The sequence below is a fragment of the Carettochelys insculpta genome, chromosome 1, assembly GCF_033958435.1.
Source record: "Carettochelys insculpta isolate YL-2023 chromosome 1, ASM3395843v1, whole genome shotgun sequence".
In the NCBI taxonomy this organism is placed as follows: Eukaryota; Metazoa; Chordata; order Testudines; family Carettochelyidae; genus Carettochelys; species Carettochelys insculpta.
In genome coordinates, this window is record NC_134137.1 from 208,767,832 (window position 1) to 208,786,732 (window position 18,901).

Below are 18,901 nucleotides of genomic sequence, written 5' to 3' on the forward strand. Positions count from 1 at the left end.
TCTAGTCCAGCCCCCTGCTTCAAGCAGGATCAACCCCAACTAAGTCATCCTAGCCAGGACCTTGTCAAGCTGGGATTTAAAAACCTAGAGGGATGCAGAATCCATCACCTCTCTAGGCAACGCATTCCAATGCTTCACCGCCCACCTGGTGAAGTAGTTTTTCCTAATATCTAACCTATACCTCTCCCTCTTCAACTTCAGACCATTATTCCTTGTTCTGCCATCTGACACCACTGAGAACAGTTTCTCACCCTCCATTTTAGAGCTCCCCTTTGGGAAGTTGAAGGCTGCTCTTAAATCACCCCTTAGTCTTCTCTTCTGTAAACTGAACAAGCCCAAATCACCCAGCCTACCCTCATAAAAAAGGGAAGAAGGATTCTTTTGAAGATGGGGTTTACTTTGAAAAAAGCAGTGTCTATACTGCTTTTCTTCTTTCAAAAGAAGCTCTTTTGAAATAAGAATATGCAAATTAGGTGCCAGATATGCCCTCATTTCCATACCTCTTTTGAAAGAGAAATGCACGTATACACACAGCCTATGTGCCCCAGATCTCTAAACAACACCCTTGAGGACTGAGCTCACAACACTGGCTTTACCAGGCCACTGCTCCAACCACTGAGCTATTCCTCCCCCCGAAGTCAGATGGTTAAATGTGATGTACAAAAGTCACTGCTCATAAATTGTAGAGCCTTGTGAAATTGATATATACAGCATAGCACAATAGTGGGAGTTCTCTCCCTATACAGCAGATATGACATCACAAATTCACATAACATTTCATAACTAGTGAAACAAAACATTTCTCCACGTTGTCTGTAGTGCTCATTATGACTATAATTATGTAACAAAACTGACTAGCATGCAGTTATTGCAATTATTAATCATTCTGGTTTTGTTTCAAGTACTTGCATTATAGCCTTCTGGATAAGCCTGTATTATGCCACAAACTGAATGTCAACGCTAAATGACATGTCTGTGAATCTGCTATAGTAAGTGCCTTTCACCATAACTTACCCTTTCAATTTATATTCTGACAATCTGAAAGAAAAAAAAAGAAAGATGTAAAGCTGGTGTCAATACAGTCACTGACCTTTGCAGTAAATAGAAGACAGTTCTTACCAGTAAACAGCTTGGCAAGTAAGAACTCTGTTTCGCCAGCAACTGGAATAGTCCCTGTTTAAGACGACAGACTCCGCATACAAATTGGATCCTAGAAAAAAACAGTGATTTCTGGACCTACTTGGACATAAAAGGGCAGGAGTGGAGAAACCATGGGAAAAAAACCTTTTAAATGAGCCATTCCTGAGCTGAATATATTTTAAAGCAGCTTTGGAAAATATGTATGATTTTAAAGGAAGAAGAGTAATCAACTAATGGAAATACTTTCCTCTGGTCCTCCTCCCTCATCCTGTACCCTGCTGCCCTAAGCCCACCTCTTTTCCTGCCCCCCCACTGCCCCCCAGTACAGCCCTGCAAATCAGCAGATAGCTGCAAAAACTGCTCTGCAGATTGTAAATAGACAGCACAGACACATTTTGTATTTAGAGCTCTAAAAATCTGTGGATATTTTGTGCAGAGTATGGATTAGCTGCAGATACAAATTCTGTATCAATGCAGTGCTCCACCCCCCGGGCTCTCTGTGCCATGGTGCCAGAGCTGGTGTATCCAGATCACTCTCCTCCCTCCCACCACCTGGCAGATGAGACAAATGAGACAAATTCCTCATTTCCATAGGCTGTGAATACTCAGCCATTTGCACAATTATCCTTGTGCAGCCTTCCCCTTCCTGCAACTTCTCCCTGTGCAAGGGTTCAAACCCAGAAGCCCTGACGCCCAGCCCTGCCTGCTTCTCTAGCCCACTAGACCCTCATCCTTTTTCAGAGCTGAGGATGGAACACAGGTGGCCTCTCTTCCAGGCCAGTGCTGAATGCAGACCATGCAGCCTCCACATAATGCTCAACCAGTTGTGCAGCATCACCCACAGCCAGCCACATTCTAGCTGCATTTACATGACAATTAAAAGCCTCCCCACCCACACACACACACACTGCTTCCTGTTGACCATTCCCCCACCCAGCCCAGGTAGGCCTGCTCTCATACTTTGGCACTCCCATCTGCAACACTATCACCTTCTTTGCCACAGGACTCTCTGTCTATCTCAGCATCTAGACAATGTTTTAGACAGATGGGGGCAGAGGCATTCCATATCGCTCCCACCTCCTGCCAGACAGTGCTGGGTTCACCCATGGCACTGGCTCCTTCATTCACATGCACATTTCTGCAGTCACTCTTTAGACCACTCTGAGTGTGGCCATCACACATACTCAGGGCAGTAACTGACTGCCATTGGAATGTTTTTCTTTACTGTGGCTTCTTCTATTTTATCCCACTCCCAAATCAGGAAAACTTGCCTTTCCCTAGTCTCAGATTTTCCAGAAGTTTGCATAATAAGAATTACACAGGTTTCTAGGTCTTAGCACTCCTCTCCTTTTCTCCTCAAACTTCTCTTGCAACACTTCCTCATCATATCCTTGGCCTTTCTCGCTATCCTTTTCCTGCCAGGCTTTCTTAGCTGGCATTCCTTCTTTCATTCATAGCGCACCTCAAACCCCCTTAATGTGCATTCTTCAACCTGTTACAGGCTGTGTCTACACTATCAAGTTCTTTCAGAAACTCCATCCTTTTCAAAAGCACATGCCGAGCATCGACACACAAAATACACTCATTCAATCTGAAATTCAAAGAACATGGCTCTTCTGGAAGCCCTCTTCCACTCCTGGACCAGGAAGAGCACCTTCTTTTGAAAGCTTTTTTTAAAAAAAAAAAAGAAAAGAAAAAGGATGTGTAGATGCTCCATGGACCCTTTTTTCAAAAGAGCAATCCTCACAGAGCTGGATTTTTTAATCCCTGGCCTGTTCTTTTGAAAGAGCAGGGGGCTGTGTGGATGCTATCAAAAGAGCAGCCTGATCTTTCAATCTGCTTTTCTGTGTGTGGACACACACTTTCAAAAGAAGCTTTTTCAGAACAGCTCTTCCAGAACTTCTTTCAAAAGATTGCTGTAGTGTAGACAAAACCACAGAGTCCAAAGTTCATCTTTTTCTTCCTTGTCTATCTCTGTATGAAGAGAGTAAAAAACAGGTCAGATAAGACCGGGGGGATATGGCCCATTGTCAGTCTAACGTGGAGATGTTAACACCTAGGGCAGAGAAGCTCCTTACAAAAGGTGTTAACATCTACGCATTAGACTGACAATGGGCCATGTCCCCTCTGTCTTTTCTGACCTGTTTTCTCCTCTCTTCATACAGACTACTGATAATGGGCCTTTCCCACCCTGACTGAATAGACCTTGTCAGCTCTGGCCCTCCCTTTTACCGGGACCCCTCTTTAAATACTCCCCTGAAGCCACCCCCCCATGCATCTGATGAAGCGGGTCTTTGCCCACAAAAGCTTATGCTCCAAAATATGTTAGTCTATAAGGTGCCACAGGACTTCTTGTTTTTCTCTTACTGGAGGTCATTCTTGTAGCCTTTGCTGACTACTAATTGGCACTAATGTGCTGGAGATTTGTGCTCAATGCTCCTATTCATGCCTGCCTGCTGCGAAAACCATTTCATACTCTCAGTACCTGCTCTTGCTCCAATAATGAGCCAGGAACACACTAGCAGAAGACTAAGATTGGTAATGCAATTAATGCAAATCTACATGAACTTGTAGTCTGAATCACCTGACAAACTGGGTAACTTTTATATGATTACAAGTGTGGCTGATAAAGGCAAATAGGCTTAATGTTATACACATCAACTTCAGTAAAGTACTGGACTTGGTACCTCATGACATTCTCATTAAATAACAAGAGAGATAAAATTAACATGGTACACATTAACTGGATTTAAAATTGTTTAATGGGTAGATTTCAAAAAGGGAATTGTCAAGATGTAGATGAATTTCCAACAGGGTCTGTTCTATGCCCTACACTGTAAGATATTTGTTGATGATTTGGAAGTAAATATAATATTAAACAGCAAAAAAAATATATGCAGATGATACAAAAACTGGGTGAGTAATAAATAATGAAACGTACAGATGACAGATTGAGTGATTTGGATTGGTTGATAAGATGGACACAAGGAGATCACATGTATTTGAATGTGCTTAAATGTAAATGCATACAGACAGGAAAAATATATTTTAACTCTGTATTTGCCACTGGTATGACTGCTGCTGGAATATTATCAGTAACCTGTTGTCATGCCCAGGTTACTGATAACACTGGATATGGTTCAGGAAAAGCCATAAGAATAACAAAGATTGGAAAACATGCTGTATAGTAAGAAACACTCAAGCAGCTCAGTCTAAAGGTGATGATTTGATTAGAGCCTGTACATATCTACTTGGGAAACAAATATTTTATAAAGGACTCTCCAACCTAGCAGAGAAAGGTACAAAATGATCTAGGAGCTGGAAGTTCCACAAGGACAAATTCAGACAGGAAATAGGATACACATTTTTAAAGTTGAGTGTGACTAGCTATTGGAAAAATTTACAAAGGTCCTCACAGAGTTTCCATCACTGACCAGTTTGAATCATGGTTGGATGCTTTTCCAAAAGTTCTGCTCTAAAAATTACTCAGGAAAGTACTATGGTCTGTGTTACACAGAAGGTCAGATTAGATAAGCACGATGTCCCTTTCTGGTCTTGGAATCTAGAAATCAATGAATAAACAACTACTGAGCTAGATTCTGGCACCTTGTCTTATGAAGTGTAAGATGTGGCTCCCCCACAGGCTTCTTTCATGGCCCAAGAGAGTCAGTTTACTCTTGTGTAATCTTCATCATACTGTAGCACAAAAAACACCAGGAATAATTTTTTCCTCACCCACCCACTCCTAAGAATTATTCAAAAACACAGGCAAAGATTGAAATTTTATTTATAGAAAGCAATTCGAAACTTGTGTATTACATTCCAACTGCTCTCCCTAATGTACAAAATGTGTCTGTAAACTAAATCATTACATTTATGTCTTCCTTTCAACACATTTTCATTATTAAAAGTATTTCAGACTGTTTATTAAAAAAACAACAACTTGTGTTTCCTTTTGTGTCTTTAGCAGGAATTGAGGCTAAAAGGTTTGACATGCTGACTCCGTGGACTATTTGAAAAGCGTCCGAGGTCACACAACTCCATATCCTCTCGTGAAAGAGCAGTTACATGCTGAGAAGTTTTATTTTGTGCAGATCTGTCATACAAGACCACAGCAAAGGTCCTGTCACCCTGAGATGGACACTTAAGATCTCCAAAGCATTATTTTTAAGTGTAGGCAATGTTGCATCTGACAGCCATCAGCCAACATTTCCTCTCCTCCTTGCTGTACACCAACGTCTGTACAAGCTGTCTACTGCCCTCCACGCCAAAAGCAGATGCGCTTCTGCCAAGTCACCAGATAGACAATAAAGTCCTTCTGGAATTGTCAAGATGAAACAATATATCAATAAGATGTTACAACAGCTTCAGATCTGGAACGTACATTTGCCTCCATAAACCTATATATCAATGGGCTTTGAGGTTTGTGTTCACAGATTGAACTACAGGCTTCAACCATTCTGGATATTGTCCTATTCACAAACTAAATCTCACATGTAATGATCATTTGACAATGTATGAGATACCTGTTCACAACTCTAAATCCAAGCTACTTGGACAAATATTTGGCACAGATTGCATGTGTACACAATGTATTAAAAATAATTAAGAATTTGTCAATATTACTTACAACAGCCTAACACCTAGGCTACATTTTCTTTAATTTAGCTAAATACATAGGTCCCCAAGCCTTCTCCTTCGTTGGGAGCACTAACAGCTCATGTGGCTGGACACCAGCAACCACAGTAAACTCATCAGAAACTGCATCAGCCAGTTCACTTATATCTTCAGGTAGAATGTTACTGCAGGAGTTGAGGATGTGGCTGATTACATCACTGTTTTCTGCCTTCGAGAGAGTGCATGTAGAATATACTACAGATCCTCCAGGACGCAAGGCTTTAATGGCTGACCTGTAAGTTACCACAACAAACAAATTTAGATCAGTCAGATTTATTAAACAAACAAATGGTGCTAGGGAAACAAACACCAAAACACACCACCATGAGATAAACCTTTGTCCAAATGTCACAACTGAGCATTCATTCCTAACCTGTGTTAGTGTCTGCTCTCCCATTTAAATGTGTATTTTCAAACTATCCTATAACATTCCTAAAGGTGTAAGTAGCATTTGATTTGTGATGACAAGTATATTTCAGAGTGATCTTCTCAACATTTGAGTGTGTGTTTTGGACCTGTTCTCATATGGGCCTGTAAAACTGCATGCCTAATTTGCACCTGGAAGTGTTGTGATTGTGCATACAAACCAACTGATAGAAAATAAAAATGACCAGTTAAATACCTCGCTGGTTGTCTCCACATGTAAATAACATATATGTATGCTACTACAGTAAAAGCACAGAATTACGAGGGCTGCAGTTTGGCATTAATTTCTGCAAATCAGACTTCACTTGAAAGATACCTGCTAAATCTTGCTATCTTCCAAGAACGGGTCAATAACTCTGACTGTATCATAACATTTTGGGACTGATCAAGCAGCTTTCCCATGTATTTGACAGCTGCAGGATTGGGTTCTAAATCTGCAAATGTTTTGTCTAATCAAACAAATCTGATTGCATAAAAGCAAAACATTAAAATGCACAACTGCACTGCTTGCAAAAACTAAAACCACAGGAATTACCTACAATCTCAATGTTAAAATGGTGTTCCATTTTTCTTCAATCTCCAAACAAAGAAAAAACGTCAGGAACCCTGTTTGCTTTCAATTAAAGCAGACATGTTATTTGGGAAGTGGGGGGGATACAGCACATTGAATTCTTAAATCTGTAAGACACATTCAAGTGTTAGAGATGAAATGTTATAGGAGCAAGGGGAAAAGCTATGATACAATATAATTGATTTTTTCCAAGACTGTAGCATTCTTCCTATCTGGCCTCACTAAAAGATTAAAATAGTTACTATTGTTGGTAAAGCTGTTGTCTTTCAACCCCCTGTCTTCTGGCAATTTTCTCCCTCAGACTCTTAAGACTGATTTATAAAGTGATGCGTAAATACATCTCTTCAGTCACTGCTGGAATACGGCCACCTCTGGTTGAAACATGCCCACTTCAGTAGCTGACAATACCAAATACGAGTTTACCGAAGCATGCCACTCGCATTTGAAAAAGCAGCTGAGTGTAATTACTCGACTTGGAGTAAACAACTCAACATTTCCAGAGGGTCATGTGAATATTAAAGCATTTGAGTAGTCAGGACCCCATTTTGTATATCCTCTGGAACACTGCACCTCCAGAGACAGCACTTTATAGGACTGTGCTTAACTGCTGCTTCAGCAGTGATCCAGCAAGAAAAAGGCTCCTGCCACCACCACCGATTCCTGCACAACACCCTGTTGGTCCTTACAGAGATCTGACCCAAAACTTGCTTAATCAAACCATGCTTCATGTTTGACATTATATTCGTATTAGAATACATATCATCAGCAAAAGAAAAAGGGACAAAGTCAGAGTAAGTGATACACAATGTCCCAAAAATAGGTATGATAATGAGGGGAAAAAAGGTTCAACCCTTTCTTGTTTAAAACACAGTAGGGTCTCAGTATTCAATTATTCACAAGCAGATGCTTCCCCAGGGCTCCAGGCAGTGAGTGCCAGCAGCCAGGGGCTGCCATATTCAGGAAATTCAACATGTTGGCTACATCTACACTAGCCGAAAACTTTGAAATGGCCATGCAAAGGGCCATTTCGAAGTTTACTAATGAAGCGCTGAAATAAATATTTAGCGCCTCATTAGCATGCGGTCAGCCGTGGCACTTCAAAATTGACGCGGCTCGTCGCCGTGCGGCTCATCCAGACGGGGCTCCTTTTCAAAAGGACACCGCCTACTTCAAAGTCCCCTTATTCCCATCTGCTCATGGGAATAAGGGGACTTCAAAGTAGGTGGTGTCCTTTCGAAAAGGAGCCCCGGCTGAATGAGCCGCATCAGTTTTGAAGTGCCACGGCCACCCGCATGCTAATGAGGTGCTGAATATGTATTTTAGCGCTTCATTAGTAAACTTCGAAATGGCCATTTAGAAGTTTTTGGCTAGTGTAGACATGGCTGTTGAGACCCTACTGTACAGCTCTTATAGCATCATAGAATAAAGAGAAGTTACTCACCTGTAGTAACGATGGTTCTTCGAGATGTGTCCCCATGGGTGCTCCACAATAGGTGTCGGGCTCGACCGGCGCCGCAGATCGGAAATCTTCCAGCAGTTTCTCCTGGATCGTGCATGCACTGGCGCGCGTCACCCCCCTGCACGCCCCCGGCCGCGTGCACGATCCAGTCCCCGCCAGTTCCTTGACCAACTGCCTCAGATGCTCCTGAAAAACACCAGACAGAGATCCGAAGCGAGGAGGATTGGCGGGTGGTGGAGCACCCATGGGGACAACATCTTGAAGAACCATTGTTACTACAGGTGAGTAACTTCTCTTTCTTCTTCGAGTGGTCCCCGTGGGTGCTCCACAATAGGTGACTACACAGCAGTAACCCAAGTAAGGAGGTGGGTAATCGGTTTATGTACAGCTTGCCCCCGAGAGGACTGCTGTCGACAGACGGGTATCCTCTTAGAATACCAGAGGCAGGGCATAATGCTTGGCAAAGGTGTCATAGGATGACCAGGTCGCCGCTCTACAAATGTCTGTTAACACAATGCCCTTGAAGAAGGCTGTTGACGCCGCCACCGCCCTGGTGGAGTGAGCCCTGGGCAGGGCCAACAAAGGAGTCTTTTGAAGTTCGAAGCACATGTTTATACAGGACACAATGTGCTTCGAGATTCTCCAGGAAGAGAGATCTTCTCCTTTTGACCCGGGAGCAAGAGAGACTAGAAGCCTATCCGTTTTCCGGAAGGACTTAGTTCTGTCTGTGTAGAAGGCCAATGCCCTCCTCACATCTAGGAGATGCAGGCGTGCCTCCTTGCTGGAGCTGTGAGGCTTCGGGTAAAATGAGGGTAAAACTATTGGCTCATTAAGATTGGACTCCAAAGAGACTTTTGGAACAAAGGCTGGGCGCAGCCTTAAGGTTACCGCCTCCTTTGAGAATACTGTGCAGTGCAGCATTGCCATCACTGCCGCGAGCTCACTCACCCTGCGGGCTGACGTAGTTGCAAGGAGGAAGGTTGTTTTTATCGTAAGGAGACGTATGGGAACTATGGCTAATGGTTCAAAAGGTGGACCCGATAGCGTGCTGAGCACCAAGTCCAAATTCCACAATAGTGGAAGCAGTTTCCGAGGCGGGGTACAGGTTTACCAGCCCCTTCAAGAATCTGGTAACGATAGGATGGGCGAATACTGTGGGCCCTTCCTCTGTATGCTGAAAGGCTGATATAGCGGCGAGGTGGACCTTTAGCGAGGATAGAGAAAGCCCGCCTCTCTTGAGGTACAATAAGTATTCTAATATTACAGGTATAGGAACATCAAGGGGAGCTAACTGCTTGGCGGAACACCAGGCTGTGAATCGAGTCCATTTCTGCTTGTAAGTCCTCCTGGTGGAGGTCCTTCGGCTACATTCCAGGACTTGTTGTGCTCCCTCCGTACATGTGCTCTTTAAGGAGCTGAGCCATGGATTAGCCATGCTTGTAGGTGCAGACCCTGAGGGTGGGGGTGCACTATGGACCCTTGGGCCTGCGTGAGTAAGTCTGGCGCCACCGGTAGAGGGAGCGGTGGGCGGTCCGACATGCACAGGAGCAAGGGAAACAATTGCTGCTGATCCCAAGCGGGACTATGAGTATCATGCGAGCTCTCTCCCTTCTGGCTTTGTGCAAGACCTTGCGGATAAGCGCTGCAGGGGAAATGCGTAAAGTAGGGAGCCCTTCCATGAAAACATGAATGCGTCCCCCAGGGACCCCCGCCCCACTCCTGCCCTGGAGCAGTACTGGGGACACTTTTTTTTTTGTTGTTGTTGTACTGGGTGGCAAACAGATCGATCTGTGGAAAACCCCCATGTATGAAAAATGCGCTGTAGCAGATCGGAGTGGATCTGCCATTCTTGCGTGATTGCGAAGTGCCTGCTCAGCTGATCTGCATTCACGTTGTGAGTGCCCGGCAAGTATGAGGCTTTCAACGTTATGTTGTTGGCGATGCACCAATTCCACAATCGGAGTGCTTCTGCACATAGGGCACGGGATCGTGCTCCCCCTTGTCGATTGATGTAGAAACATAGTGGAGGTATTGTCGGTATTGAATCCCGACTACTTTGCCATGTAGGTAATCTTGAAAATGTTTGCAGGCGTTGAACACTGCTCTGAGCTCCAGTATGGATATGTGCAGTGTCTGTTCCGCAGGGGACCATAGCCCTTGCGTTACCTTGTCGCCGATGTGCGCTCCCCATCCCATGTGGGTGTCGGTAGTAAAAAAAAATAGAAATTTGTGGTTGGTGAAAAGGCACCCCCACTAGCAGATTCTTGGGGTTTTCCCACCACGCCAGGGATCTGCGCACCTCTGTTGTGGGCAACACCACCCTGTGGACAGTGTGGGATGCCGGTTTGTAAACGCTCGCCAGCCAATGCTACAGGCTTGGCACGTGCCACCTGGCATTCTGTACCACAAACATCGCTGCCGCCATGTGGCCCAGCAGCTGTAGGCACGTTAAAGACTGGCACCGGGGGGGCTGTATGTAATGACTTGCACCAGCAAACTGACTGTGCGGAAGCGAGCGTCGGGTAGGTACACCCTTGCTGTGATAGAGTTTATGCGTGCTCTTATGAACTCTATACGTTGTGTGGGTTCGGACTTTGACTTTGCGAGGTTGATGACTAGGCCCAGCGAAGAAACGTGTCCGCTGTGACGCGTATCATGCGTGAGACCTCTACCTTCGAGGTCCCTTTTAGCAGGCAGTTGCCCACATATGGGAAAAATAAACACCCCGTCTGTGCAGGTAGGCTGACACCACTGCCGGGGTTTTGGTAAAGACTCTGGGGGCCGAGGAGAGGCCAAACGGAAGAACCCTGTGCTGGAAGCGCTCCTGGCCGACCGTGAAGCGTAGGAAGCGTCTGTGTGCTGGGTGGATTGTTATATGAAAGTAAGCATCTCGTAAGTCGAGTGCTGCAACCCAGTCTCCATCGTCCAGTGCCATGAGTATCAAGGCAACTGTGATCATCCGAAACCGTTGCTTGCGCAAGTAACGGTTGAGGCCCCGAAGATCTAAGATGGGCCTCCAGTGTCCTGTTTTCTTCCCTGGTAGGAAGTGGCGTGAATAAAAACCTTCCCCTGGAATTATTCTGGCACTCTTTCCACTGCCCGTATGAACATAAGGTGAGTCACCTTCTGCTTGAGCCTCGCCTCGTGGCAGCGTCCCTGAGGTGAGGCCTGGTGGGAGGCTTCGTCGGTGGAAGCAACTGGGAGGGGATCGCGTAACCTGTGGCTACGATCTCCAGAACCCATATGTCTGTGGTGATCTTTTGCCATTGGGAGTGGAACGGTCTGAGGTAATGATGGAACATGAGATTAGAGTGGCATTGAGCGAGGGTATTGATAGTGCAGCCCCCAACATACCCATCAAACTTGTTGCCTTTGGGCCTGACCCGAGGGCGTACGGCTTTGTTGAGAACATCGCCTAGGAGTTCTGTACTGTTGCCACTATTGATAGCGCCCTTGGCCGTAGCCCCGTTGATATTGAGCACACTGTGGTTGTAAGCGTAGCATCTTTGCTGAGGATAAAATTTTTCCCTGCTGTATGGGGGAGTATAAATGCCCAAGGTTCTAAGTGTAGCTCTCAAGTCCTTACTGGAGTGAGGGACCGAGTCGGCTGAGTCTGCAAACAGCTTTTGTGTATCAAAGGGAAGGTCCACGATCTTCGCCTGTAGGTCCCTCGAGATACCCGATGTCTGGGGCCAGGATTCTCTACGCATGACCACTGCTGTAGCTGTTGAACATGCTGCCGTGTCCGCCACGTCCAGGGCAATCTGGACTCCCGTCCGCGATGCTGTGCAACCCTCTTGAACAATTGCCTTTAACACTGGCTTTTTGTCTTCCGGAAGTGGATCCATGAGGGGAGTAAGCCCAGAGTAATTATCAAAATTACAGTTTGCTAGGTGTGCCCATAAGTTACCACTCTCAATAGCGGGATAGGAGAGGAATATACCTTCCTGCCAAACAGCTCTAGCTTCTTAGCATCTTTGTCCGATCCCCCGATTTGTACTGAGAAGCCTTTGACCTCTGCTGGGACGACCCGACCACCAAAGAATTTGGTTGTGGGTGACTGAAGAGGAACTCCATGCCCTTTGCCGTGACGAAGTATTTCTTATCCGCTCTCTTGTTCGTAGGCGGAACAGAGGCCGGAGTCTGCCATATAGTAGTGGCTGACTCCAGAATGGCTTTGTCTAGTGGAATAGCAATTTTGGATGAAGCCGGGGGTGTCAAATTTTTCAGGAGTTTGTGATGTTTCTCCTGCACCACTGCCGTTCGAATGTCTTGCATGAAAGCCACCCTTTTAAACAGCTCCTGAAACTGTTTAAGGTCATCCGGGGGAGACACATCCCCGGGGGGCATGGCCTCATCTGGGGAGGATGAGGAGGAACCACTAAGGTAAACCTGCCTCGAACCCTCGGGTTCCTGCGGTCGATGATACACTTGCTCGCTGGAGGATTGTGAAGGAAAGTCTCGGGGTTCTAAAATTAACTCCCCTTGAGACAACTGTGTTTCCGTCCCCGATCGGGAGTGCCCACGGGGGTACTGAGCAGCCGGGTGGGGACCTGCCCCTGGGTGTAGGGCTGTGGTTTGTCTGTGTCCAGCATGATAAGGACGACCATGGCAGCATGGGTGAAGGTGGCCCAAGCCATGGTGACATTGGTTGGAGGAACGGAGCAGGAGGTTTTTCTTTTTTTTTTTTTTGTTTCTTTTTTTCCGGATGGGCTGGTGGAGACACAGGCCTTCGGTGCGGCGTGTGTATCACAGGGGGAGGGCTTGGTGCTAACAGCAGCGCAGCCCTGTCCAGAGATGGACTGCGGTGCCGGGTTTTTGATGTTGCCTTGCCCCTCCGCTGCAGGGCCGGCACTGCCCCCTCCCATGCCGGGGATCTCAGCCCCGCTGTCAGTGCCGCGCGGGTATCCTCCCCCGCTGCCTGCAGGCTCCGTGCCTGGCGCCCCTGCACCGCTGGTGCCGCGGGGGTCTGTGCCGCCTGGGGCAATGCCGCCAGTTCCGGCGCTTGCCTGGCTGACGCTCTAGGCGCCGCGTGTGCTGGCTGTTGTATAACCGGAGGCTCAGCCTCTGCCACGTGCGCTGCCACGCTGCCGCTTGCCTGAGTATGTGGCTGGTGGCTGTGTGCTCCGCTCGTCCTGCTCACTGCAAATGCACGGCAAGGATCGAGCCAGGGAGAGTTTCCTCCGTTTCTGCACTGAGGGAGTCAGAAAAAAACTACCCTCCTCTTATGCAACCCAGAGGGCCCTTCTGGGTGAGGCTTCTCCGGCAAGTCCAGCTGGAGAGCCTTATCAACAAGAGCATTTTACGCCTCATCGCTCTGTCCTTCCTGGCCCTGACTGTGAGCTTAGCACAGTGAGAACGCGTCTGGGTAGCCATAATTCCCCCAGGCATCGGATGTCTTCGCTATGCCCCACGGAGGCCAGCACAGCTTCACGGCATGACTCCCGCTTTGTAAAACCTGAAGAGGCCATTGTGGTGAGTCCTTCATTGTTAATAGGGTACTTAGCCCTTTATCCGTGCCTTTCCACCCTAAATAGTGATCACCGGCCTGCGGCAGCGGGCGCCCTAAATGGCCTTCATGTCCACTCTTCTCTTCTCCGCTCCTCTCTTTTTCCCTTTTTTTTTTTTTTGCTGATATTCTCTTTGTCTTTGCTTTCTCTCTCTTTATTTTTTTTTTTTGTTTAATAACCGAAAACAACAAATTACACGTGGAAAAAAATCACTAAGTAATCTGACTCTGGCCTTAGCCTGAGTGGATTCCGTCTGCAGCCGATGGCAGTTGAGAAGGAACTGGCAGGGACCGGATCGTGCATGCGGCCAGGGGCGCGCAGGGGGGCGGTGTACGCCGGTGCATGCGCGATCCAGGAGAAACTGCTGGAAGATTTCCGATCTGTGGCGCCAGGCGAGCCCGACACCTATTGCGGAGCACCCACGGGGACCACTCGAAGAAGAAAATCTTATTTTTGGTACTAGTTTTTCCTACCAAATGTAATGCTATTCATATCCGAGAAGCAGAATTAACCCACTATTCAGCTGGGTGCCATGTTGGAAGAGGAAGTCAAAATGAGAAGTAAAATTTTATACTAGACCAATGAGAGGAGCTGTTCAGTGCAACTTCTATTTGGCAGATAAGTAATGCCATTTTGGAGTGAGAACAGGTGGAGGAAAGAAAACAGACCTCAGATTAAAGAACAGGCTCTTTCAATTTGTTTGGGAGAGTTTCCCCTTTTATTGGTGAAACCTTAATAAAGACAAGTTGCAGTCCAAACTGAGTTCAGAATAAGTCAAGCGTCAGTAGAGCTCTAAACGGAAAGGAAAGCCTGCCCGAGGAAGCTAGGGAAGTAACAGAGGGAGTAACTCTTCAGTGAATGTTATCACAGTAAGGTTCTGTTCAGCTTCCCAGACTGAGTGGGAGTTGCTGAGTGTTCCTAAGCCTTCGTTCTGTCCCTCCCTTCCTCCCACAAATCCTATTTAGATCTGTTACCAGAATGAACACGTTGCTTTCTGTAGTTTAATCTAATACAGTGCTAGCACGTACATGTGGGTAGTTAACCTCAAAACAGCCATTTCTGCACATAATTCTCAGCGGGAGAATTAGGACATGACATCAGACACCCTAGAACTTCTCTGCTCTCTCTCTCTCACCCACCCCTTTGTCTCTTCACTCTACTTCTCTCTGCATTTGTCTCCATTTCTCCCACCAGTCTACTGTTTGTAAAGGAGAGTCGGCAATGTTTAGGCAAGTCAAGCCACCAGAGGGCACCTGGACAAGTGGAGGACAACTGACTGGAAAACAGGGCAAGGCCAATAGCCAACGACATATATGACTCCACAAATATGCATGCTGAGGAAAATTCAGTAATATTCTTTTCTACTTAATATTCCTTCCTACTTAAGAACAAGTTAGACTAGGTGCTTTAGTGACTCTGTTGGCTCTCTGTTCTGCTTTATTTTCATTCTAGCTTTTGCAATTTATCTTCTGAAATGAGTTAGTTAATGATCAACTGGCAGCACTGGTTCCTAATCCAGAAGACTTTGTGGTAAAGTGTCTACTCAGAATCCTAGTTAATGTCTGACACTACAGCAGAGCACATTCAGAGTGGACAGCACTGCCTCGTTAAACAGCCAGTTTTGCTTCTCCATCTGTTGGCCAGGGGAGTTTCACAGATAATGAAAATAGAGTAAGACTGAAAAACATTGAAGGATAAATCCTGTTCTGTGGCCAGCAGTATTTCCTAAATTTAGATCACTTCTCTTTGAATAGACACTAGAGATGCTGAAGAATTTACAAATCCAAGAGGATTGATCACCTGCATATTAGCATGTAAACAATTACAGACAGTATTGTAACCAATGCTATTTACAGGGTGCAAGGAAGTGCTGAGATATGGAGTTATACCACCCAACGTATAGAGACTTATTTATAATAAAAGTAATGCCTAGAAGCCCCAACCAAGATCAAGACCTCGTAATGTTGGGTGCTGCACCACAACTCGTTATAAGAGACAGTCTCTGCACCAAAGAGTTTACACTATAGAGAAAGACCAAGCAGAAAAAGCGAAGAAAGGACATAGTACTACCCCACTTTTCTTACATATGAAGAATGGAGTCAGAGCGATTAAACAACTTGCCAAAGGTGAATGGTCAGTCTCTTACACAGCTGGGTACTGAATTCAAGTCTCCTGAATTCCACTCCAGTGCCTACTCACAAAACCATATTTTCTTCTCCTGGCTCAGATTACAATCAAATTACAAATGGTGAGATTTCACTGCTAAACATGCAGAGTCGATTACATTTATATTAAGGTCTCTCTTTCTAGATAATCCAAAAACTGATTTACTAATTGTAAATGTTCTGAAATCTCTTCACCCATTACTGAAATACAGACAGCTACAAGGAGATGACATCAGCTGTTTAACAGTACAGTAAGAACATACTGTAGTTTAGGAAATGAAAAATCTTAAGCAGCTACAGTGAGAACTTACAGTAGACAAAACACAAACAACAAACAGGGATTTGGCTACAACTTCAGGATTATCACCAATACACTTATTAAAGCCCCATAACACATTTCACATGTACAAATGGGAAAGACCTTGCCCCAAAGCACAGTGCCTGTAGAACATCAGGCTAGAGCAGCGATTCCATGCTGAGCCAAAGAAAAGAGCAACACCTTTAGAATGACTCAGGGCACATCTCTACTTACAGGAAGATCGACGCTCCTGGAGGTCAATACTCCGGGGTTCGATTTAGCACACCTAGTATGGACATGCTAAATTGAATGTTGAGGGCACTCCCATTGACTCCAGTACTTTTCACAGTTTTGAAGAGTAAGAGACATCAGTGGGAGAGTTTTGCCCATTGACTTCCAGCAGTGGGGTTGCACTGGAAAGTCGACTTAAGGCACGTCGACTCTAGCTATGTAATTCTTGTAGCTGGAGTTGGATCTCTTAAGTAGAATTTCCTTTGTACTGTACACCTGACCTAAGATAACATCTCTGAGAGAGTCTCAGAAATCTCACATAAAAAACAGAGCAGCTTTAAGTTTGCTTAATCTGTGACTTTTGATATGATTGTGCCCCAAAATGGTCAAACTGCAAAAAAAGCTAACTCTTACATCATGATTTTGGTTCAAGAATCTATTTCACACCATAAGGTTAAATTTAAATTGACACAGCCTATAACTGCTCCCATAGAATGTTCATTAAAATACAAACCTCTCAGATACTCAGTGCCTTCAACTACTGATACAGTCAATGGCTGTCCAAAATAAAAATAGAAAAAACACACTGAAGCTACATCTCACAAGGTATTCTGAATCTCTAAGAAACAGTCTCCAAATCTACACATATATCACAGTTTCATATACAACCATCTCGTTATTCAAAATATGCATGATTAAATAGAAGCAATGTCTGAAGGGCCCTAAAAATACTTGAGTAAAAATGAAGTTAAAGTACATTGCTTTAAAACTATTAATCTGCAATTGTTTGCTCCTGGAAATTCTCTTTCCTTTAATTATATTTCTTTTAAAAATCATCAGTCACTATTAAAACTTTAGTTATTAAAGTAAAAAAAAAACAAAAAACTACTTACACTAAATGTGTTTTAAAAAGTTTAAATCCTAAAGTTTAAATCCTAATTCATTATACCGAATGAAAAATAGAACTCATTGGCACATAACTCAAATGGCCTGGAATTGAAGCATTACTTCTTTATATTGAGGCTCCAATTCAGTGCAGGAACAAAGAGAAGTTACTCACCTGTAGTAACGATGGTTCTTCGAGATGTGTCCCCATGGGTGCTCCACAATAGGTGTCGGGCTCGCTTGGCGTCGCAGATCGGAATTCTTCTAGCAGTTTCTATTGGATCGCGCATGCGCCGATGTGCGCCGCTCCCTTGCGTGCCCTCGGTCATGTGCGCGATCCTGTCCCCACCAGTTCCTTGACCAACCGCCTCGGATGCTCCTGAAAAACACCAGACAGAGATCCGAAGCGGGGAGGATGGGCGGGTGGTGGAGCACCCACGGGGACACATCTTGAAGAACCATCGTTACTACAGGTGAGTAACTTCTCTTTCTTCTTCGAGTGGTCCCCGTGGGTGCTCCACAATAGGTGACTACCCAGCAGTAACCCAAGTAAGGAGGTGGGTAATCGGTTTATGTGCAGCTTGCCCCCGAGAGGACTGCTGTCGACAGACGGGTATCCTCTTAGAATACCTGAGGCAGGGCATAATGCTTGGCAAAGGTGTCATAGGATGACCAGGTCGCCGCTCTACAAATGTCTGTTAACGCAATGCCCTTGAAGAAGGCTGTTGACGCCGCCACCGCCCTGGTGGAGTGAGCCCTAGGCGGAGCCAGCAAAGAGGTCTTTCGAAGCTCGTAGCACATTTTTATACAGGATACAGTGTGCTTCGAAATTCTCTGGGAAGAGAGGCCTTCCCCTTTTGACCTGGGAGCGAGAGACACCAGAAGCCTGTCCATTTTGCGGAAGGACTTAGTTCTGTCTATGTAGAAGGCCAACGCCCTTCTCACATCTAGGAGATGTAGGCGCGCCTCCTTGCTGGAGCTGTGAGGCTTCAGGTAAAACGAGGGTAAAACTATTGGTTCGTTAAGATGGAACTCGGAGGAAACTTTTGGAACGAAGGCTGGGTGTAACCGTAAGGTTACCGCCTCCTTTGAGAATACTGTGCAGGGCGGCGTTGCCATCACTGCTGCGAGCTCGCTCACCCTGCGAGCTGACGTAATCGCAAGAAGGAAGGTTGCTTTCATAGTAAGGAGTCGGAGGGGTACCGTGGCTAAGGGTTCGAAGGGTGGTCCCGATAGCGTGCTGAGCACCAAGTCCAAACTCCACGATGGCGGTAGCAGTTTTCGAGGGGGGTACAGGTTTACCAGCCCCTTCAAGAACCTTGTGACGATAGGGTGCGAGAATACGGTGGGCCCTTCCTCTATATGCCGAAAAGCTGATATAGCAGCGAGGTGGACCTTTATCGAGGATAGAGAAAGCCAGTCTCTTTTGAGGTCCAATAGGTATTCTAGTATTACGGTTATGGGAACGTCGAGGGGAGCTAACTGTTTGGCAGAACACCAGGCTGTAAAGCGTGTCCATTTCTGTTCGTAAGTCCTCCT

At 45.7% G+C, this 18,901-nt stretch overlaps 1 protein-coding gene across 9 annotated transcripts in view; it reads right to left on the reverse strand.

The window, feature by feature from the left end:
- NSUN3 (NOP2/Sun RNA methyltransferase 3) overlaps positions 1–18,901 on the reverse strand; it is a 106,201-nt gene that overhangs the window by 50,674 nt on the left and 36,626 nt on the right. For 4 of the 9 annotated variants that reach the window (XM_074998445.1, XM_074998419.1, XM_074998453.1 and 1 more), the window contains one exon: positions 4,894–6,050. In XM_074998445.1, the coding sequence (XP_074854546.1) occupies positions 5,789–6,050 (262 nt within the window). In that variant the 3' untranslated portion in view covers positions 4,894–5,788. Of the gene's footprint in view, positions 1–1,014; positions 1,039–1,119; positions 1,211–4,893; positions 6,051–18,901 lie in introns of those variants that run through there. The other 5 variants (XM_074998476.1, XM_074998466.1, XM_074998462.1 and 2 more) reach the window with 2 other exon arrangements.